Below are 22,420 nucleotides of genomic sequence, written 5' to 3'. Positions count from 1 at the left end.
GGCAGCTGGGCACGGGGTGGGCACAAGAACAGGTTAATGATGGGCAGCTGGGCACGGGGTGGGCACAAGGACAGGTTAATGATGGGCGGCTGGGCACAGGGTGGGCAGAGGGCTTGGTCAGGCTCCTGAGCGCTCTGGCTGCATGGGTTGGGAGGCTCAGTTTTTACCTGAAAGTAGGCAGTGTTCTCTTTCAGGTGTGTCTCAATGCAGCAACACAGCTGCAGCATCCAGCTCCACTGGGTCTGCAGGCCCGCCTGAAACGACTGAAGGCCCTCGGCCATGAAGCCCTGCCCCCGCCTCCCCCACGGGCCCTGCTCCCACCATGCTCTGACACCCCACCGTGGGCCACCTGGGGTGGTCCTGCCACAGCCTCACCCTCACCCCCACTGTGGGGGTCCTGGGGTGGTCCTGCCACAGCCCCGCCCCCAAACCCACTGTGGGGGACCCGGGGTGGTCCTGCCACAGCCTCACCTTCATCCCCACTATGGGGGACCCGGGGTGGTCCTGCCACAGCCCTGCCCCCAAACCCACTGTGGGGGACCCGGGATGGTCCTGCTGCAGCCCTGTCCCCAGCCCCACTGTGGGGGACCTGGGGTGGTCCTGCCACAGCCCCGCCTCCAACCCCACTGTGGGGATCCCAGGGTGGTCCTGCCGCGGCCCTGCCCCCACCGACCTCCACCGTGGCCCGTGCAGGGTGGTCCTCCCGCAGCAGCCGGTCTCCTGTGTTCTGGATCTGTTTGATTTTCTTTTCTTTCAGCTCCAGCTCACGCATCAGAGCCTAGCACAGAAACACGGGGTCTCAGAGACGTGTGCCCCCCTGCCGCCCCGTGTCTCAGCAAACGTGGCCCAAGGCCCAGTGCTCCCGCCCAATTGGTGGGAGACAATCTCAGGCACAGACAGTGCAAAGGGGCCTAGGCACGGAAGGCTCTGAGAGCCACCTGCCGCCTCACCGAGTAGCTCTCCTTCTTGGCAGCCATGTTGGCGTTACGCTCACTCCAGTCAAAGCCCACCTCCTCCTCCTCCTTCTCGCTCAACCACATCAGCTCTTTGGTGGCAGCTGCCACGAAGCCGTGCAGACTCTCCAGGGCTCGGAGCCGGGCCTTGGAGGAGTTCTGTGGGGAGCAGGTGGGCATCTCAGCAGGTCACCTACACTCCTGGGCCCTGACCTCTGTCCATCCCCCCACTCCAGGTCCCTGCCTCAGCCCCTCAATGCCCTGCCCGCTGGTCTCTCACCAGCAGCTTGGCATACTGCAGGTCCAACCGGCCCAGGCAGTCACAGTAGGCACCCCGGGTGGCTGGGGAGAGCTGGCCCTGCAGAAGATGGGGGTGAGCCCTGTGGTGGCATGGCCCACCTGCCACCCTGCCCACCGGTGGTGCGCCCTCACCTCATCACTGCGTGCCCGCTCAATCTTGGCCCGGAACTCCTCGACAGACTGGTGCAGGCCACGGTGGCTGCCCAGCTGTGCCTCCACACTGGGCAGGTCCACACCCCACTCGGCAACATCCACCCGCCGCTGGTTCTCCTCCACCCAGGCCAGCAGGTCCTGCAGGTAGCGTAGGGTGGAGCTCTCAAGCTCGTGGTCGGGGGGTCTCGGCATGCTCTGGGTCACGGAGGCACCCGCCTTCAGTCGGAGGTTATACTCGGTACGGATGGTGACCAGGCGCTCATGCAGGCGGTATACCCTGGGGATGGCATCAATGGCAGAAAGGTCAGCTGGGGCCTGGCTGCCCAGGCTGGGGCCAGCTGGGGCAGGGCGGGGCCCACCTGCGGTACATCTGCTCGCCCTGTGGGTGCCGCCCATCCTTGAGGGTCTGCACGTCGTTGAAGAGTAGCCTGATCATGCCATCTGCCTTGTCCAGGTCTCGCTCCACCTCGCCTGCCCGCTGCGGTGCCTTGCCTGCGGCTAGCAGCCGGATGTCCTGCAAGGCAGCTTCCACGCTCAGAGCCAGCACCTCAACCTCCCCACTGAGCCCCTGCATCTTCCTAGGGCGCACTCCAGGTGGGACGGGGTGGACCATAGGCCACCACCTGGTCAGGACCACAACCTTCGTGGCCTAACGGCGAGCTCAGGCACCTACCTTTCCCTGCCTCTCCATACCTCCCCCCGACCATCCTCCTCCTGGGTCCTCAACAAACCCCCATCCAGGCCCACACACCCTGCTCCCGCTGGCCCATAGCACTCAACCCACAATGGCCAGAGTACCCCCACAGTCCCCATGAGCTCTAGGGCAAGGCCTGCAAAAAAAAAGGGACCCACAGCCTCTTGGTCCCCTCTGCTGCCCAAAGTCAGCTCAGCACCAAGCGGGCAGTGAGGACAGGCTACACACCAGGGGGTGGAGCTCAGGCCTGGGCCACGCCCCCCAGGCTGCTCCCCCCCACACCCCCCGCCCACCCAGAGCCCAGCAGGCCTGCCCCACCCTCAGCATGCCTGCCCTCTGTGGCTCCCCAGCTATAGGGAGTGGCACCATCTGGGAGCACCTCCCCGCCTCCCTGCCCAGCTGCCTGGTCCCGACCCTCCCCTGCACTCTCCCCACACCCACCCTCCCACCCCCTCCCTGCCCTCTAGACCCCGCCTCCCCGTGCCGCTCCCATCCCGCCCCTCACCGCCTGCAGCAGGGCGTCGGCCTGGTTCAGCTGCTCCTCGCACAGCCCCGACTCCATCTGCAGTTTGCTGACGAGGCGCTGCAGACACTCCAGCCTGTGGCCCAAACGCCCAGCACCGTGAGAGGGGGCCCAAGGTCGCGGAACACAGCCCCGCTCCCCGCTTCCCGCCTGCTGCCTGCCCGCCTGAGGCCCCACTGAGGCGGCCTGGCGCTCCAGCCTAGGGGGGTTTCCTCCCCGCCATGACTCACCCTCAGCGGTTCCCCTGCCACCGCAGCCCCGCCCGCCCCAGGCCCACCCACCTCTCAAACTCGCTGCGGAGCTGCTTCTCCCGCTCCAGGATGGCCATGTGCAGCTTGCCCCACTCCTTCTCCACGTCCACCGGGTGGTAGCCCGGCGCCATCTTGAGCTGGCCCGCTTGCACCGCGCCCTGTGGGCAGGAGCTGAGCTCAAGTCGAGCCCCAGGCCTGCAGGCTGCCCCTCCCCGAGGCCCGCCCCTCCCCAGCCTGGCCCCCAGCACCCCCGCTCACCTCCAAGGACTGATAGATGCCTTTGGATCGGTTCTTGTCGGCCTCCTTGGCAGGAAGCTCTGTCTCCTTAAACTTGAGGAACTGACACCACAGGATCTGAGGGAAACAGGGGGTCAGCAGCTGCACCCAGCCCTGCGCCCGGCCCTGGACCCCGGCTGTAGCGGTCAGCACCTCAATCTCCTCGTAGCTGGTGGGGGACTTGCGCTCCTCAAAAGTGACGGTGTGGTGGCGGATCCACTGTAGCAGCAGCAGCACCAGCTCCCGGTACTCCTGCCATCGCAACTGCAGCTCCTGCAGGGGTTGGAGCGGGCTCAGGGTCAGGGAGGGTGGGCTCAGGGTCAGGGAGGGTGGGCTCAGGGTCAGGGAGGGTGGGCTCAGGGTCAGGGAGGGTGGGCTCAGGGTCAGGGAGGGTGGGCTCAGGGTCAGGGAGGGTGGGCTCAGGGTCAGGGAGGGTGGGCTCAGGGTCAGGGAGGGTGGGCTCAGGGTCAGGGAGGGTGGGCTCAGGGTCAGGGAGGGTGGGCTCAGGGTCAGGGAGGGTGGGCTCAGGGTCAGGGAGGGTGGGCTCAGGGTCAGTGGGCTCAGGGTCAGTGGGCTCAGGGTCAGTGGGCTCAGGGTCAGGGAGGGTGGGCTCAGGGTCAGGGAGGGTGGGCTCAGGGTCAGGGAGGGTGGGCTCAGGGTCAGTGGGCTCAGGGTCAGGGAGGGTGGGCTCAGGGTCAGGGAGGGTGGGCTCAGGGTCAGGGAGGGTGGGCTCAGGGTCAGGGAGGGTGGGCTCAGGGTCAGGGAGGGTGGGCTCAGGGTCAGGGAGGGTGGGCTCAGGGTCAGTGGGCTCAGGGTCAGGGAGGGTGGGCTCAGGGTCAGTGGGCTCAGGGTCAGGGAGGGTGGGCTCAGGGTCAGGGAGGGTGGGCTCAGGGTCAGGGAGGGTGGGCTCAGGGTCAGGGAGGGTGGGCTCAGGGTCAGTGGGCTCAGGGTCAGGGAGGGTGGGCTCAGGGTCAGGGAGGGTGGGCTCAGGGTCAGGGAGGGTAGGCTCAGGGTCAGGGAGGGTGGGCTCAGGGTCAGTGGGCTCAGGGTCAGTGGGCTCAGGGTCAGTGGGCTCAGGGTCAGGGAGGGTGGGCTCAGGGTCAGTGGGCTCAGGGTCAGTGGGCTCAGGGTCAGTGGGCTCAGGGTCAGGGAGGGTGGGCTCAGGGTCAGTGGGCTCAGGGTCAGGGAGGGTGGGCTCAGGGTCAGTGGGCTCAGGGTCAGGGAGGGTGGGCTCAGGGTCAGTGGGCTCAGGGTCAGGGAGGGTGGGCTCAGGGTCAGGGAGGGTGGGCTCAGGGTCAGGGAGGGTGGGCTCAGGGTCAGGGAGGGTGGGCTCAGGGTCAGTGGGCTCAGGGTCAGTGGGCTCAGGGTCAGGGAGGGTGGGCTCAGGGTCAGGGAGGGTGGGCTCAGGGTCAGGGAGGGTGGGCTCAGGGTCAGGGAGGGTGGGCTCAGGGTCAGTGGGCTCAGGGTCAGTGGGCTCAGGGTCAGGGAGGGTGGGCTCAGGGTCAGTGGGCTCAGGGTCAGGGAGGGTGGGCTCAGGGTCAGTGGGCTCAGGGTCAGGGAGGGTGGGCTCAGGGTCAGTGGGCTCAGGGTCAGGGAGGGTGGGCTCAGGGTCAGTGGGCTCAGGGTCAGGGAGGGTGGGCTCAGGGTCAGGGTCAGGGGCCGGCCCCACCCCTGCATGTCAGCCCCCCACTCACATTGGCCTTCACCCCATCCTGCACGTCTGGCACGCGGGGCATGGCATCGTACAGGGACGAGACGTACGTAATGATGGACTTCTCATCAGGATGAGGGACATCCACGTCTGCAGTGGGGAGGCCAGGATTGGGGGGGTCAGGACGGGGTGGGGTCAGGACCGGGCCGGGGGGAGACCAGGATCACAGAGAGGCAGCCTGGTCGGGAGAGGCCAGGACCTGGGGAGGGGGGTCAGGACCGGGTGGGGGGAGGCCAGGATAGGAGAGAGGCAGCCTGGTGGGGAGGGGCCAGGATCAAGGGCACCCTGGACGGATGGGAGTGGCACAGGTACCCTCAGGGTCCAGCAGCCGTGTCACTCCCAGGTCACGCTCCGCCACAGAGAAGGCCTGGTCCAGGTTCTCCAGGTTGGTCTGACGGTATACCTTATTCATGTCGATGAGCATGGGCCTGTGTCAGGCGGGCAGATGCAGGGGGGCCCCAGTCACACAGCCGAACCAAGACGCACACAACAGAACCCAACCCACCTCACCCCAAAAGGCACCCCGCTTGCCCCAACACAGCTGCTCCCTCCCACAGGCACACTTGGACACTGCGCAGTCTGGGCCCTAGGAACCGACAGTGGGACCAGGCATGGGGGCACCCATGGCCACCCTCCTACAGGGTCCAGTCCCGTGTGGGAACCAAGGTCTCTGGGAGCTCCAGCAGGCTGTCCCCACTGTGGTCGGGCTGCCCAGGCCCTTTCTGAGACTTCCGCAGAGCATGCACACACACTGTCGAGAACCAGCAACTCACTGGTCCCCCAGAGACGCTTCTGGAAGGATCCAGAAGGCAGGGAGGGCCCACATCCTCTGCAGCTGGCACCGGCACTCGCTGCCATGGGCCATGGCTCCTGCCAGCGCAGATGCCTCTCCTGCCCCAACGTGTTTGGAGCCACCAGCTGCGTATCCCACTGTGCCTTCCCCCATGCCCTCCACCCGCCGTGGCCCCAGCCAGCCTCCACATACTTGTGCCGATGGATGATGGCATTGAAGAGGCGGCCGTCACGCCAGCTGGAGGTGAAGTTGTCACAGCGCAGGCCCTGATAGCCCTCTACCATGCGCTGTGACCACAGCAGCAGCTTCTCCTTAGCCGTCATGTCCTCTGACTGCCCGCTCACCTGGATATCTGAAATCTGCGGGAGACCAACGGCAGGGCTCAGCCACAGCCATCCTGCCTGGCACATGCCACCCTGCGCCCGCGTGCTTGACACTGGAGCAAGTGAGCACCAGTCAGGGTACCCAGGAGGAAGCAGGGCCCCCACCCACCATCCGCTACCTCAGACCACAAGCTCAGGCCACCCCAGCCATGGCTGCCACAGAATAAGTCAGGGTCCCATCCCCTACTGCTGCCACTTGGGGTGGGTGCCCTGGGAGCTCCTCAGCCAGGGAGGGCCCTTCCTGCGTCCTCTGAGGCTGGCACAGAGGTAGAGAGGGATGGGCACAAGGAGGGAAACTGCACACACAAGAGCACCCCAAGAGCCCCCTGGCCTAGGAAAGGGTGGCAGGCAGCTCCAGCCTCCCTCTCTGCCTACAAGCTGCGGGGCTAGGCGGGGTCTGTGTGAGCCTGGCAGCTGGGCCTAGGCCTGCACTTTCTCCATCCCTCAGGCCTGGGTCTGCCCGCCTGCACGCCCGCGTGTCTGTCTCTTTCTGCCTGTCGGCCTGCCAGCCTGTGTGACTCAGCTGCCGTGCCAGCCAGGCTCAGCCTGCCCAGCTCTCAGATTTGCGGCTTCCTGTGCGGTAGGGACAGGCCCCCGGGTGAGTCAGCTGGCCCAGGCTGAAGTTTCCCCAGGATACTTCCCAGGGCAGGCTGCTGCCCTCAAGCACAGGACGCATTCTTCCTCCGGGAGGCTGCCTGCCCTGCCCATCTGGGGCCAGAGGGTGCAGGAGAGGCGAGGTGGGGGAGTAGCCTGGGCCTTCAGGCCATGGAGCCAGCATGGTACGTGGCAGGGGATCTGGCTGCCAGGCTCCCAGGGCGCGCCCCCCCCAGGGCACACAGCAGGCCTGGAGACCTGAGGGGCAGTGGGCGGCCACTCTACCTGGAAATGCAGGATAATGGTCCAGATGAGGCCCAGGGTCAGCTTGGGATTGCCGTCGGCAATGTCGTCATTTCTGATGTTCACCAGCTTCACCTGCAAGCAAGCTGCCCTCAGTCGCATACCCCAGCACCAAGCCCTGGAAGGGGCGGCGGCTGGCGGGCAGCCTCACCTGGCGGGCAGCCTCACCTTGCGGGCAGCCTCACCTGGCGGGCAGCCTCACCTAGCAGTGTAGCCTCACCTGGCGGTGGCGGAGGTAATCCAGGGCGATCTGGACGTTCTGCAGTTTGTGGAAGCGCATCCTGCCCTTCTCCCGGGGCTGTGAGAGGGCAGCGGTCAGCAACCGTGGAGCAGAGGGCACCACTGGACCCAGCGCTGCAGCGTCCGGGCCCCCCTCCGGCTCCTCCAGGCAGCTACAGCAACTATCCCAGGGTCCCCCCAGCAAAGCAGTAGCCCCGCACCCTGGTGTACCCTCCCCAGCTGGGAAAGGAGGGCCGCCAGGGGCCAGGCCCAGCAGGGGCCAGGGCGGTCCTGCCTCCTGGGCTTTGGGGAGGAAGGAAGGGGGTGGGGACGAGACAATAGCTAGGAAGTCAGGGGTGGACGGCAGTGGCACTGGGGTCCTCCCACCCGGCGGTGGTAGCTACGGCGGCTCCCAGCCCAGCACAGGCAGGGCAGCAGGCAGGTCAGCAGATGGCTCGGGTGCACAACCACCTACGGCCATCTGCGTCAGGCCAGATGACCCTGGTCAGGCCAGACAGGCTGTCAGGCCAGGTGAGCACAGCTCTGGCCGTCTGGGAGCCGCATGCCCAGCGGGCCCAACCACTCACCAGGCGCAAGCTCCTGACCACGTCCCGCTCTCTCGGCTGCCCGGCCAGAGCAGGGCAAAGGGTAAAGGGCAGAGGTCAAGGTTCAGAGTCCAAGCAGCAGAGAAACCAAAGCAGAGCAGAGCGTGAGGTTACTGTGTTGGGGCCTGATGCAGAGAGCAATCTGGGCCACAGTGGCCGTGGCCTGGGGTCGTGGCCTCTGCCAGGCGGGCACTCAGCTGTGGCTCCCGACACCCTGGACCGAGAGGCGCAGTGGGGGGCGAGGCCAGGTGGCCCTGAGAGAAGGCAGGAGGGGCAGGTGAGAGGCCCCAGGCAGGCAGGCAAGGTGTCCAGGTGAGAGGCAGACGGTGGGCACGTACCAGGCTGTCCCCTGAGAGGACCTCCAGCAGGGAAATGAGGTTGTGACCATCACGGAGGTCTTCATACAGGTCACTAATGTGCCTCTGGGCCTGCAGGGACAGCAGAGGGCTGATGGCCACCGATCCCCCAGAGCGACCCAAAGACCCTGGTGGGGTGCTGGCCTCAGAGGGAAAGAGGTACTCAAGGTCACGCAGGGGCCCAGACAGCATGCCCTCCCTGTCCACAGGGGCACCTACCTCTGCCCTCCAGTGCTACAAGGAGGCGCCAGGAGGGATGGAGCAAGAGGAGGAGGAAGAAGAAAGAGACAGGAGGGAGCATGGGGAAGGAAGAGGACAGAAAATCACAGGTTTCAGAGATGAAAGATGAGAACACAAGGCCGAGGGGCCAGCAAGAGCAGCAGGGCGGGATGCCACCCAGCAAGGGCCATCTCGGTCCTCCTCACCCCCATAGGATCTCCCCAGCCTGTGACACACACATGCACACATGTACACGTGCACACATCCATGCACATGTATGCATTCATGCGTGTCCACGCACACACGAACCTTGATGAGGTGCTTGTTGACCCACTTGGTGAAGGTTTTCTTCTGCACACGGTCTCGCTCATCTGGGGAAGACAAGAACTAGGTCAGTCTGGAGCAGGAGTAAAAGGCCACGGGGGCAGGAGGCAGTGCTCACTGGGCACAGACAAGGCCTGGCCAGCCAGATCCAGCCTGAGGAGAGCCTGGGAAACAGCCTCAGCCTCGGAAAGAGCCACAGCCTCAGGCCCCTGGGGACCACACCTAAGGTCCAGGCAGCCCTGGTCCCAGGTGCTCAGTCCTGGCTCACCGCTGAGATGGGTGGGGCCCAGGGCTGGCAGCTGTACCCAGAGCCCAAGGAGCAGCAAGTCTCAGCCTGCCCCACCCCCACACGTGTCTCCAGCCTCTGCCCCAGCCAAAACCTGAGCAGGGGTGCAGGGGTGCTGGCCCCGGGCTGGCCAGAGTGTGGGGAGAGGGGCTGGGAGCCCTCCCAATAGGGCATAGAGAAAACCCCTAGCTGCCCCATGCCCCGGAGGACCCTGCTGGCCTTGCTGACGCCACAGGCCAGCCCTCCTGGTGCTGGGCACCGGGGCTGCCCCCCAGCGGCCCTTCACCCCGGGCCAGGCCCCATCCCCTCATCTACATCTATACCTGACACGCAGACCCTGGCCAGTGCACAGCTTCCTGCCAAAGGAAGTGGCCCTTCCTGCCAGGGGCCCACCCTGCCCGGCAGCAGTGCTGCTACCTTTCTTGCCCTCGGAGGCCCTGAGCACAGCCAGGTAGAGGTTGTCCTCTGAGCTGGTTCTCTGCTGGCCCAGGCCCTGGGGGAGCCTGTGCTGAGACATCGTGGCCTCGGGTGCTGCTCGGGGCACCAGGGTGGCCCACGGGCGGCTGTGGCTGGCGGCAGACTGCTACACAGCTCAGTGGAGCAAGTCAGTGTGGCTGCTCCCTGCCTGCTTCTTCCCAGCCAATGCCCCCGCCCCCAGGGCCCCACCCTGCCCTGCCTGCCCCCCCAGAGAGGGGAGTGTCCGCCTAAGGCAACAGGCGGGAAAGAGGGTGGCCCCTCCCCTGCAGCCGCACCCTGGATCTCCAGAAACAGGAAGCCAGGGTTTCCTCACCCCCCTGCCCCTGCGGTGGGCCCTGGCGTGGGCCATATGTCGCTGCAAACCCAGTGGTACCAGGACTGGCTGGAGGGTACTCCACGGGCCCCCAGGAGGGTGTACCATCAGATTGGGGGAGGGACACCCCATGAGGCTGAGGCCATGAGCCCTCCGGAGAGCACTCCATCAGCCCTCAGGCCTCCCAGGGAACCCACCTGTGTGGCCTCTGACTGGGGGGCCCAGCTGCCCCTGCTTCCAGCGCCCCCACTCTCTCACAGGGCTATACTAAGCAAGGGCCACACCCTGCACCTTGACCCCTGCCCCCCCCCCCCAGCTCCCACTCCATTCCCTGGCTCCCAGAGGCTCTGAGCCTGGGCTGCCCACCAACCCCTCCTAGACCAGAGACCAGTCCAGACCCTGCGGGCCACCTTAGAGGCTGGGGCTTGAGCAGACCGGCACATGGCTGAGCAGTGACTCATCCCGAGGGCAGCCCAACACCAACGCAAGAACACTTCCCACATGGGGGGATGGGGCACAGGGGGCAGAGGGGGGCACCGGGAGAGGTGCAGGGTAGGGTGAGTCAGGCTGGGGAGGGGGTGGCATGAGTCACTGGAAAGGAAGCCACACCTGGGGCAGGACAGGTAGGGGGGGCCCTTTACAGGCAGGCGAGGCTTGGGGAGAGCAGCCAGTCAGGTTGTAAAGGTGGACACTAGGGGCAAAGGGCACCACTGATCAGCCCCGCCCCCAGGGAGCAGCCCCAGGCATTTGGAAGGCCCAGCCCGCCCAACCACTGCGGACCACAAGAATGTTCCAGTCCTGGCAGTGCATCTGTCCTGATAGGATCCAGCTGTGGGCTCACCCCTCCCTCCCACAGCGCCCCAGTCTGTTCCAGGAAAATCTCACCCCATCCTGTCCCTGCTGCCCCCTCTGTGGCCACAGGAGGGCACCAAACCCCGTGGGGTAGGGGTGCCCAAGCTGGCAGAGCTGCTAAAAGGAGGACACCTAGGGGCACCACCAGTCCCCTAGGACTTGGCCAAATGTCTTACACCCTCTCCCTCCCCCAACCTGGGCCCCCACAAGATGCAGGGGAGCCCCCCTGCTCCAACCACAGACTGGCCAGGGCCAGGGGAGGCTCACCAGCTCCAGTGGCCCCCAGTACCCCACCAGGTATCAGCTCTTCCAGAGATTCTCTAAAATCTCAAATCTGATCCCAAACTGGTCAACCCTCCCAGTACAGTCTGCCTCATGCCCCCACACTCCCCCCTGGACCCTCCTGCCCCAATGTGGCACCTCCCCAGAGGGTCCCTCACCCTAGCAACAACCCTGCATTCAAAGAGTCCATACTGAGCACTTGCTGGATGCAGGCTCTCAGCTGTCTGGGATTCATTCCAGTGAGGGGTACAGACACTAGAGGCTCCAATAAGGGGCACAGACACCAGAGGCTCCCAGGATGAGCCAGGAAGTGGGCCCAGGGAACTCCACGAGAGGTTGGAACCTGGAGAGGCCAGGGCCTGGCATCCAAACTTTGTGTGAGCCCCACCCCAGGCTTCAGCCCCTTCTCCAGCCTCCTCTCTGCCACTAACCGCCTCCAAGGACGCTGCCCCGGGCTGGAGGGCGTGGGCTGGGCGTTTACCTCCCCAAGGCCAGCTCTATCACCTGCTCTTCCTGGACGCCTCCTGCCTATGGGCACCTTGGCCTCTAGCCTCCTCCCCAGAGCCCTGATTTCTCCCTCTCCCCTCCCTCTCAGCCCTGACCCTTGCTCGGACTGGGGATACCCACTTCCTGTTCAGACTCTCCAACCAGGAGGCACCCCTCCTGGCTGGTCCAGCCCACCGGCCCCACTAGACCAAGCCCACTCCTCATTCACTGCTGGGCCTCAGCTGGCTCCCCACCTTCTGCCAACCCACCCCAGGAACAGCCCCCGACCCAGCACTGGCCGGCCCAAGACAGCTTGCTCCAGCCGCCAGCCCAGGGGCCCCCGGGGGACAGGGGTGGCCCAAGGCCCACTGAGGGGTGTCATCACCCCTTAGATAAATGTGGAAACCAATACTAGTGGAAGAAGGCTTGGGATAGGAAACCCACCTCAGTTACCAAACAGGTAGAGCTGGAGGGAGGAGCACCCCCTACCCGCAGAGGGCCCGAGCCCCGCCCTCCAGGCCTGCCTCCCCTCTTTCCTCCCCAGCGCCCTGACTGCCCAAGCCAAGCGCCAGGAAACCAAGGACTCGGCCTGCGGAACGCTGAGGGGAGGGCCTGGGCCGCCCTCTCCCATACCCCTCCCTCCAGGAAGGAGAGAGTGGAGCAGGGGACACCGCCATGCCCCACCCCAGGTGCTTCCGGAGCGGCTTGGAGGAGGGGCTACACCTGGGCCCAAGACGCCCCAGCCCAGCCACTCTCCTGCGGCTCGGCCTGGGCGCACCCACCTACGCAGCACAGCTGCCCGTAGAGGTAGCCCCTGCGTGCCCACTCGCAGTCCCCGTCCAGCCAGCACAGCCGCTCCAGCATGACCTCCCTGTGCCAAGCGAAGGCGCCCCCAGCCCCCCACGTCCCGGCCATGAGCCTGGCGCTGGGAGCCTTGCGCCCAAGCCTTCCAGCCGAGCAGCCGCCATTCAACCACATCCGCCCCCGCCCGGACCAGAAAAACCGGCCCGCCCCTCCCCGCCCCGGGAAAAGGACCAGCTGCCCACAGAGCCCAGAGGGAGCCCCGGGGGACCCACTCCACTGGGAAACTCCTAAGTGACGTCTGAGCACTCGCCCGGAGGGACCCCAGAGCAGGAAGGGGGGCCCCGGAGCAGAGCAGGGGCCACGGCGGGGGGGACGGCGGGGGACTTGCCGATGCGGTGACCAAGAACAGCTACAACAGAGGCGCAGATGCCATATCTGGTACCGCAGGGTGGGGGGCGACCGGGAGTCCCCTCCCCATGTGGGAACAAAGGTGGGCCGATGGGAGGACGGTGGGGTGGGTGGGCATTTCTTTCCTAACCAAAACTACTGGGAGGGGAACGCCCTCAGGAAAACACATAACAGAACCTGAGTCACAGCCTCCACTCACGCCCTCAGGCCACGACAGGAAGCCTGTCCTGACTCAGCCTTGGGTCCATCAACAAACGGAAGCGACACAGCAGGCCAGCTAGGGGGTAGTCCCAGTCAGCCTCCCAGCACAGGAAGGAATCCCCCCAGCCCAATGGGCCAGCCCCCATGTCCCATTAGGGCAGTGCCCCTGGCCAGAACCCCAAGCCCCTGTCCTATGCTGGAGCCCAAGGAGGTAGAGCTGCCCTCCATCCTGGTTGCTAGTGGCGTTGCTGCCTCAGATGAGCCCCCAGGAGCAGATGACTTCGGGCAGTGAGAGGGCAAAGCCCAGCCTGGCTGCCCACCGGCCTGGCCCCAGGGTCCTGCCCAGGGGCACTGGGCACCTGCCTCACCTCTGCCCAGCTCAGCCCTACGTCTCTGTGGGGAGAACTCTGGAGCCGCTTGTGGGGTGCGGGGGCGCTGAGCAGGGCCCTCCCCCTTCCTGGGCGGGCACCTCTTTCTCAGGCTCCCAGACATGAGCCCTGCACCTGTCAGTGGCAGTTTCTGTTTTGACATTCACCTGCACTCACCCTGTTCCTGGCAAGACGGCTGGGAGGGGCTGCCCTACAGGAGGTGGGGAGCGCTCCTGCACTGCCCAGGCCCCATCAGAGCCCACCCTAGCCTCTTTGCACCACCCCCACCCTATACGGGGCTCCCTCCAACAGCAGCCCCAGGGATTCAGAGGGGCGCTTTCCCGGACAGCTGCTGGTGTTTAGCTAAGGAACAGAAAGAGAACATGGGCAATGCAGTGGGCGGCCCCTCGGCCCGCCCCGCCCCCAGGCCCTTGGCAGGGGTGGTGGCCAGAGACAGTGGCCACGGTCGCCCGCCGGCGCTTACCTTGCTCATCCTCCACCTGCCGACGCCCCCCGCGCCAGTACCACACGGCAGCCAGGGTGACAACATGGCCCACGACCACCAGGGAGGGAAAGAGGTTGCCGGAAGGCTCCATGGCTCATGGGCCACACGGCTGCTGCCCTGTGTATGCTGCCCCGCCTGCGTCAGGAACCGGCTGCCTCCCCCCCGCTGCGTGGAGGGCGGGAGAGGAAGGGGCTCCCCGGGACCGCCCTGCCTCGATCTCCACCAGCCACCCCGCTGTGTCCCTTCCCGACACCAACTGGGCTCCCAGCCCGCCTCCTCCCTCCCTCCTCCCACCCTCCTGGCACCGTTCCCCACCCGCACTCCTCTCCACCGCGGCTCAGCTGTCCCTACACAGGGCGACTGCGCTCAAGGTTAGCAGAAACCTTAACCCCTGCCTACCCATGGCCACGCCCGCCAGGAGGGGGGACTGTGGAATGACAGTGGCTACTGCAGCCCCCCAACACTGCCTGGGTGGCCTGCAGCCGGTCCTCCCCCTCAATGACCCTGCCACAAGTAGGTTGACCACGGTGCCCAGACACCCCCTTCTGCCTCCAAGGGTGCCGTCTGGTGACAGGTGCCAGGCGCCAAGGGTGGATGCCAGTTCACTCGCCCCATCCACCCCCCCCCCGCAGCTGACCCGACCATACTCAAAGACAAACAGCCTCCCAACCAACAGTCCCAACACCCACCAAGTGGGACCTCGGACCCTGTGGGGACCTCAGGCAGGGTCCAACAGGGGGCTTAGGACGATGACCGAGGAAGCAGCTGCGGCATGCAGAGGAGGAAGGGCAGAACACAGCCTCTCCAGCCCAGGCCCCTGGGCCCTCCCACGGCCGCCAAGGGTGGCCCCACCTACCCGGCACAATCTTCATTGGGGATGGTGGTGGGAGCCCACAGGGTGGACAGGGTGTGGGCAAGGGGTGTGGGGAGGGTCACAGCCCCTCGGAGGCGGCGGGCAAGCCCGGAGTTGCGGCAGCGGCGGGAGGAGACACAGCCGCGCTGTCAGCAGCAGAGCCTTGTCCGTGGGGGAGGGGCAGGCAAGGGGCCGGGGAGGGGGGGCTATAAATATCCAGGGAGGGTGACCAGGGCCGTCATCTGTCCAGACTTAGAACATGACGTGCAGAACAGGGCATTGCGTCCCTCGCTGGAGCCTGGGTCCCGCTGGGCAGTGCCACCCGACACCCCCTCAGGCTCCCACCCAAGATCCTAATAATAAGGACCTGCCAGCTGGCCCCAGGGACCTGCCTCAGAACAAGGCACTCGCACGTGGAGCTTGGGGTATGGGGCACACAGCCCCCCACCCCCGGAAGAGGGCAGGACAGTGTGGCGTGCGCTTTGGAAATACCACGGGGGCCAAGGGAGCACGTTGGTCCCCTTTCTCCCAGAAGGCCCCAAGTATGTTACTTAACACCACACCTGGCCCCAGGGTGGACAGGACAGCCTCCCCAAGGTCAGGCTGGTGGCCAGAGATCCAGCAGCCCAAAATTGGGGCCTGGGCCACAGAGCACCCGCCCGATGGACAGGGCTGCTCCCTGCCCAGGTGGCACTGGTATCCTGGGGTCACTAGTGGGGAACAGCCCCTCCCAGCCAGGGAGAAAGCCTGCCTGGCCCCACCCAGTCCCCATCCAGCCTGGCCTGGGGAAGCCGGGTTGGAGGTCACCCCTACCTAGCAGGCAGGCAGACCCGGTTCACAGGGGACAGGATGTGACATGAGGGGATGATCACAGTCCTGCCCTGTTCTCCCAGGCGCCTGGCCCCCTTGAGCCTGCAGGAGCCCCATTGGGGCCTGGCCGACTGGAGCAGGTGTCACAAATTACATTCCGTGGAGAGCACTTCGTTTGTGTCCAGCACCATCCTATTTTGAGCCCAAGAGAACCTGGCTGATTAAGCTCTGGGTTAACAGCCTCTGGAGCCCCTGGGTGGTGCGGTTAGTGCCAAAAGGATGGCAGCTGAAGTCCACCCAGAGGAGCCTCAGAAGAAATGGTCCAGTGATCTTCCAAAAGGCCACAGCCTTGAAAACCCTATGCACACATGAAGTCACAGGATTCAGAACTGACTCGACAGCTAACAACGTGCTGTCAGCCCTGGGGGCCCCCGACTGGTGCAAACAAATAATACACTCAGGTACTAATCCAAAGCTGCTGGGTAGCAGTCCAAGCCTACCCAGAGGCACCGCAGAAGAAAAACCTGGTGATCTACTTCCAAAAAGATCAGCCACTTCTTAAAAACACGGTCCCACCCTGATGTGCAACAAAGTCACCAGGAGTCTACTTGCCGGCAGCTAATATGCTATTATTCCATTTTACAGATGAGCAAACCGAGGCACAGAAAGGGTGAGGCACTCACCCAAGGTCTTACAGTCAGTGTGTGGCAAGACCACGGTTTGAAGCCGGGTGGTCCGGCCCTGGAGTGCACAGCTTCACCCATGACTGCCCTGGGTGGGTGGGGGACCTGGTCAATGCTGGGGTGACTGCGGGACAAGGAGGATAGGGAGCCAAGCTCTTGAATCCTACCCTTCAGAAACTCATTTCCCAAGGAAACTGGACTGCAGCGGCCAGCTCCAGCAGTTCCAAGGGTCAGAGAGAGACGCAGGCTGTCCAGAATCAGACCTGAGACCCAGAGCCAGGCCAGCAAGGCCAGGACCCAGGCCGGGCCCAGGGCAGCAGCTGGCCAGCAGTGGGCAGGGGACAGCCAGGCACGCACGGGCCTTGGCCCTCTCACTGCCTGCTGTGCTCTGGAGGAACTGTCCCAGGAGCCTGTGACTCAGAGGGAGTGCCCAGGATCAGGAACACCCCTCGTGGCAGTACGCACCCCCTCCACTACCCCACAGCCTGCCATCCCTACTTCCCAGACATCCCTACCCCACGGCCAGACACACCCCAGGGCAGCTCTCAGGGGAGCCATGCTCTCCCTGCATCCCTGAGCTTTGACACCGGAGGGCATGGGGACCCTTCCCAGGCCCCTGCAGCAACCCCTGCCCCGGCTGGCTGCCTGAGAAAGCTGCTGCTGGCCCCATCTGGAGGCCTTGCCATGTCCTCCCCTCCCTCCCCTGCCCTGGCACCTCCAAAGACCCACCTTGGCCCCGCAGAATCAGTTCCTCCATGCTGTACTGGTCCATGGCCGCAGAGCTGGGCCTGCTGTCCAGAGCCACAGCACGCAGAGAGGAAGGGACGGCAGGAAGAAGGGGAGGGGAGGGAAGGGAGGGCACTTGTCCCCAGCTTCCCCACCCAGCTGGGGAGACAGGCTCCTCCTCAAGCCCCTTAGTCAGTGAGTAGAGCCTAATTCAGAGCTGGTGGACCAAGGGGTCAGACCAGCCCAGTCCAGGGACCAGCTGGGTGGAGCAGCAGCCATACGACCAAAACCCCAGCCCCCAGGGCCCACTGGCCTTCCCTATTGTGCCTACCCCACCCAGCCCACTCCCTTCCCTCCGCAGGCCCCACCAGCCTGGCCCGGCCACCCCTACCCCACATTCCGGGCAACTGCCCAGCGGTCCCTCCACGTGGCCACGTGGAGGCAGAGCCCTGTAACCTCCCCCCTCTGCCTCAACACCCCCATTCCCTCACCCCCAAAGCCAGCCAGGCAAACCCACCAGCTCAGTCCCCTCCGTCTGTGTCCCCTGCACCAGCTCCATTCTAGCCATGGGCATCCCTGGGCAAGGCAGTACCTCCTAACCTTCTTCCTGCTTCCTGCAGCCTTTCCACTTGGCCCCCGCAGAGCTCAGTAGAATGCAAACCTAGTCTCATACCAAAAACCAAAACCAAGCCCATTGCCACTGAATCGACCCTGACTCCTGACCCGACGTGGGTTAGAGCAGCGCTAGGCTCCATCGGTTTTCAGTTGCTGATTTTTCAGAAGTAGGTCACCAGGCCTCTCTTCCGCGGTGCCTCTGGGTGGACTCAAGCCTCCAACCTGTGAGCAGCCAAGCACATTAACTGTTTGTACCACCCAGGGACTCCAATCAGGCTATCACCCCACTTAAAACCTGCCAGATCGTCCTACAAAGATCACGTAAACATGCAAAACGACACATCTGCCAAGTTAGGGACTGCCACATACAGTCCCTCCAAGCAGGGACTACTGTTCAGCTGTGAAAACAAAAACCCTCCAGAACACATGCAGAACTGTGTGGTGGGGAGTCCACCTTGTACACAGAGCTGGGGGCAAGAAATACGCAGGCAGACCACCAGCTAGTTACAGGGTAAGGGCACGTGCCTCAGTGGGGCTCAGGTAGGACTTTTTCACTAAACGTTCCGCTTCACTGGCAATTCTGGCTCTCATGAAGCACTGCTATTCGGAGTATAAATGGGACTTACGTACACACACATATAACCTCCAGTAGCTTCCACCGTGCTCAGAGTGAACCCAAATCCTCACTGTAGCCAGGCACCACGTGTCCTCCCCTCGGGCCACCCTGCCTCTCCCTATCCCTCTTGCTAGATCTCAGGGCCTGTCCCTCCTCAGAGGCCCTGTCCCTGTTTACGACACCTCCCCAGACCCTGCCCCCTCGCCCAGCTCATCGTGTGGTCCCAGGCAGGACCCCCGCCTGAGCAGGCAGGGTCTCAGCAGGCGGGTAGCTAGCTCGACAAGGATCAGATGCAGTCCCACATGGACATGCGCATTGAGCACACAGGACACCCCGATAGATGACCATTTCCTTTCTGGAGACCCCAGGCACGGGGTGGGGCCTGGCCGCGCTAGCTGGGCTGGAAGGGCAGAGACAGCCCTTCAAGTGGGGCCACAAGTCCTGACCTCCTCCAGCCTCGCTCCCCACAGTCCCGGAGCTACACTGTGGCAGCTCACTTCTAGTCCTGTTTAAACCCAGGGAGGTGATGGTTTCAGATGTCATCAGAACAACCCCATGACATGAGCCTGGGGACCAGCCCTAGGCCCCCTCACAGTCCGTACTCCAGGCCTCCCAGCCTCTCCGCAGGAGCAAAGCGAGGGGACAGGCCTGGGCTGGGGGGCCAAGGGAGGGGAGTCCGCCCGCCCTGACTCAGCCGGGAGCTGGAGTCCATTTCCTGTTGGAAACTCTGAGCCTGCGGCTGCTGCGGCAGGGAACACTGAGTCACTGCCACGGGGCTGGGGGGGGACCCTGCGGCTCCGTCCGCTGGCCACACCCAGCCCCCTCCCAATGCTGCCAGCTGCCTGCCCTGCCAGCCTAGCCTGACATCAGAGAAGGAAAGAAGGAGGGAAAGGAGGGAGGGGCTGTACTCACACCCCACAGCTCCCCAAGGGGAGGAGAGGGAGCTGGTCTGAAGCCCCCAGGGCCACAGGAGCAGTGCAGTGAGGCTGTGGACCAGGGAGCTAGTTGGTGCTGTCCAAGGCCCCACCAAGTCCTCAAGCGACTGAGGGGGGCTACCACTTGCACCCAATTTACAAGAGTCAGAGGAGCCCTTCTAGCCCCCATATCTCAGCCTGCCAGACTCTGCCCTCAAGCCAACAACCCCATGGCCCCCCCATGTGGCCCTAGTGGGTCTGATGCAGACCAAACCCATGCCACTGCCAGGCCAAAAGCAGGACTCCCGCCCAGCACTCTGCACAGCCTCGGGCCTGCGCTGAGTCCCCTACTCCCACCCACCTGGCACACCCTGCATCCCCCTTCCCCCAGCCAGCCTGGTCCCAGGCCCCCTCCCTGGCCCCTCGGAGACCAAAATCCTCCCCAAGGGCTACCCAAGCCTCAGACCACACAGGACATGAGGGCCCTGCTCATGATCAGCACAGATCCAGGACAGAGGGGTGCCACGGGAGAGCAGAGCTTCCTCTGCTAGGAGGACAGGACCTGCCTCAGCCTTTCCGACCTACTTCCACCTCGACCCCCACCCATGCCCAACACCCGCCATACCTGGCCTCTGCCTGCCAGGGTCTACCTTCTCCCCAGCCCACTCGACTGCCCCAAGCCACCACCAACTCCAAGCCAGCCGAGCACCCCACAAAAAGGGAAATGCCTACCATTCACTAGTGGCACTCAGTACTCTTCACACACACCTGAGCCACCCACACCCCTAAGCAGTGGTCACCCCTGCACAGACCAAGAAACCGAGGCCTGGAAATTAAGCGATTGACCTGGGCCACGCTGCTGGAGAGGCACCAGGCACCCCTCTGTGCCCCCACCCCATGCAGAGGGCCTTGACAGACAAGACACTGGAATGGGGAGGAGTGAGCAGGTGGCATAAGGCGAGGGGCAGGCTGGGGAGGGTCCCTGAGCTGCAGGTAGGAGGGCTGGGCCCACAGCTGGCCCTGCCAGGCTCTGCTGCAGGCCCCACCCCCAGCCTGGGGCGCCTGGGATGGGCTGGCAGCACCCCAGGCTCTTCCTTGCCTACCCACCCCAAGGTCCTCACCCCAGGGGAGGAGCCACGTGGGTCGGCAGACTAGGGGTGTCCCCTGGCGGAGAGAGCGCCACCTGCTGGCATGAGTGGACTCTAAACATGTGCTAGGCCTGGGGGACCCCAGCCAGAGCACCCCTTTCCCATTCCTCGAGGCCGCGGGGACAGGACGCAGCTGACCTGTGGCTGGGGCGGGCTCCGGGCCGAGCTGTGCTAGGGTCCCCAAGGCGGTGGCAGGCACCACGGGGGTCTCAGGCACCCCCTCCTCAGGCTCCTTCCGGCGGTAGACCCGCCGCTCCTCTCTGCCCATATCCTCGGCGGGGGGCAACCCCCGTTTGGGTGGGCAACCCAGGGGTCCCTGCACAGCCTGCACGTGGGGGGTGCGGCGCGGCGGCGTCGCCACGGCGACCGGGCGCCGCACGCGCTGCAGGGAGGCTGGCACAATCTCGGGCGGCAGGTGCAGATACTGGCGCAGGTGGGCAATCCCCTCGTTGGTGAGGTACCAGTAGCAGTGGCGCCAGGCGAAGGTCTCCCGCACCAGGCCCCGTGCCCGCAGGGAGGCCATGGCACGCATGACCTGCAGGTTGGTGACGCCGGACACGTGCGGGTGCAGGCTGCGGGGCCGCCGGTCCTTCTTGGCCACCATCACGCCCTCACGGAAAAGCACCTCGTAGATGGTCCGCAGCTGGTCCAGCGGCATGAGCATGCCGGCCACCATGACTGCAGCCGGGTGGGGGACGCGGGCGGGCCGGGCTCCCCGGGCACCGAGCGCGGATGGCGGCGGGGGGCAGGCGAGGCAGGCTCGGGGCAGGGCAGGCCCGCCTGAGCACCAGGGCGCGGGCTCGGCTCTGCGGCTCGGCGGCGCCGGCTCCCTGGATCCTGCCGCTCTGCCCGCCCGCCAGCCCTCCAGCACGCCCTGGCCGGCCCCCTCTGACTCAGCACCCTGCGGCCCCGCCCACCCACACCACCGGGCAGCGGAGTCGGGGGCACCCGGTGGCCGCGGCCTCCACAGCTGGCCTCCCCGCCTGGGGCCCACGGCCCCAAGAGCAGAAATGACGTCACTTTCTAAACATGTCTTTCAAGGTTTCTAGGATTGGGAAGAGAGGAGCAACAGCTAGGAACCAGGGACACACACAGAATATAAAGAGAAGCAGAACGGGGTGGCGTGGGGTGGGTCGCAAGTAGGGGAGAGGAGGGAAAGAGAGGGGCAAGAGGGATCCGCAGGTAGGAAGTCCAAGCAAGGGTGGTGGTCTCCGGGGCTTGATGGACTCACAAAGAGCTCAGAGGTGCACGGGTGGCCAGGTCTGGGGGCTGACTCAAGAGGTCTCAGAGGCAGAGCTGGGGCCTGGGGGCAGGGATTCAGGGGGTGGAGTTAGGGTCCAGGGAGCAGAGGTCTGAGGGAACCACAGTGGCCAGAGCAGATGGCAGCAGGCACCACCACCAGCTGTACATTGGGCAGGGAAAGGGACAGAGCCCCCACCTCCACATACCTGGCCCAGAGCCACCCTGCCGTGCCAGGCTGGACAGGGGCTGCCGAGGAACACAGCGTCCCCTTCATGGCCCTGAGTCCATTGGCAGGGCTCAGGGTAGGGGGCTCCGAGCAGGGCTTCCATCCCAGCCCCACCAGCTGTCAGAGGCCAGAGACTCCCAGCTGCCACAGGGAATCAAAGTCACCAAATCACTGCCACCCCAGGGCTGGCACCCCTGCCACACACGCAGACACCCAAGTGGGCAGCTTGAATACTCAATGGTGGCCAGACAGATGAAAGGGAGAGGAGTCCACACCCAGGAGACGGTGAGGAACCCCAGCAAAAGAAGCTGCACCAGACCAGGGAGGGGCTGCAGTACCATGTGGGGGCCACACCCATCGATCCCCCCCTCCCCCACATAACTGAGATTTCAAGTTGGATATCCTGCTGGTGCCTCCATCCACCCGTAAAGCCCAACTCTCTTCACGCTGTGCCTGGATCTGCCTTTCCCTGGCCAGACACACCCATTTCCACCAAGCAGGGCACACCAGGGAACCAGTTATAAATAGGGTGGGGGGGCGGTAGGGGATCCCACGGCGGGAGGCACTGGCAGGCAGATAACCAGTGTGCATCAGCATGGAGGCGGGTTTATGGGGCCGTCACCATGGCAGCGCCCCTGCAGGCTCCAAACACACACACACACACACACACACATCACACATACAAACACACACAGCAGCGCCCCTGCAGGCGCCAAACACACACATGTGGCGGAAACGCTGGAGGCACAGCCAGACCAGGCCAACAGCTCCTGCCTGGCCAGTTCCCTGCCCTGCAGCCTGCCCACTCTCCACATCCCCACCCCCAGGCAGCCCGGCCAGGAAGGCGGCCAGCTCAGGAGGCCAACACCAGGAGAAACCAGCTCCCAGAGAGCAGGGAGGCAGGAGAATAGTGACCCTCCCCTCACCCGGTCCAGCAGAGTCTGGGGG

General features: G+C 65.0%; 1 protein-coding gene across 11 annotated transcripts in view; it reads right to left on the bottom strand.

The window, feature by feature from the left end:
* Positions 1 to 22,420, bottom strand: part of PLEC (plectin) — a 59,745-nt gene that overhangs the window by 17,126 nt on the left and 20,199 nt on the right. For 5 of the 11 annotated variants that reach the window (XM_049854478.1, XM_049854483.1, XM_049854481.1 and 2 more), the window contains 17 exons: positions 8,643 to 8,704; positions 8,097 to 8,186; positions 7,155 to 7,232; positions 6,917 to 7,009; positions 5,847 to 6,013; positions 5,174 to 5,289; positions 4,845 to 4,951; positions 3,304 to 3,423; positions 3,133 to 3,228; positions 2,905 to 3,032; positions 2,606 to 2,699; positions 1,766 to 1,920; positions 1,386 to 1,683; positions 1,234 to 1,311; positions 951 to 1,112; positions 674 to 778; positions 168 to 263 (listed from right to left, as the gene is read on the bottom strand). In XM_049854478.1, coding sequence (XP_049710435.1) covers positions 168 to 263; positions 674 to 778; positions 951 to 1,112; positions 1,234 to 1,311; positions 1,386 to 1,683; positions 1,766 to 1,920; positions 2,606 to 2,699; positions 2,905 to 3,032; positions 3,133 to 3,228; positions 3,304 to 3,423; positions 4,845 to 4,951; positions 5,174 to 5,289; positions 5,847 to 6,013; positions 6,917 to 7,009; positions 7,155 to 7,232; positions 8,097 to 8,186; positions 8,643 to 8,704 — 2,045 coding nt within the window. Of the gene's footprint in view, positions 1 to 167; positions 264 to 673; positions 779 to 950; positions 1,113 to 1,233; positions 1,312 to 1,385; positions 1,684 to 1,765; positions 1,921 to 2,605; positions 2,700 to 2,904; positions 3,033 to 3,132; positions 3,229 to 3,303; positions 3,424 to 4,844; positions 4,952 to 5,173; positions 5,290 to 5,846; positions 6,014 to 6,916; positions 7,010 to 7,154; positions 7,233 to 8,096; positions 8,187 to 8,642; positions 8,705 to 9,360; positions 9,593 to 12,135; positions 12,347 to 13,618; positions 13,903 to 14,495; positions 14,676 to 16,714; positions 17,018 to 20,142; positions 20,862 to 22,420 lie in introns of those variants that run through there. The other 6 variants (XM_049854479.1, XM_049854487.1, XM_049854488.1 and 3 more) reach the window with 6 other exon arrangements.

Source organism: Elephas maximus, chromosome 15, assembly GCF_024166365.1.
Source record: "Elephas maximus indicus isolate mEleMax1 chromosome 15, mEleMax1 primary haplotype, whole genome shotgun sequence".
NCBI classification, from domain to species: domain Eukaryota; kingdom Metazoa; phylum Chordata; class Mammalia; order Proboscidea; family Elephantidae; genus Elephas; species Elephas maximus.
The sequence above is the reverse complement of the archived record's forward strand: the minus strand, read 5'-3'. Positions and strand labels throughout refer to the sequence as shown.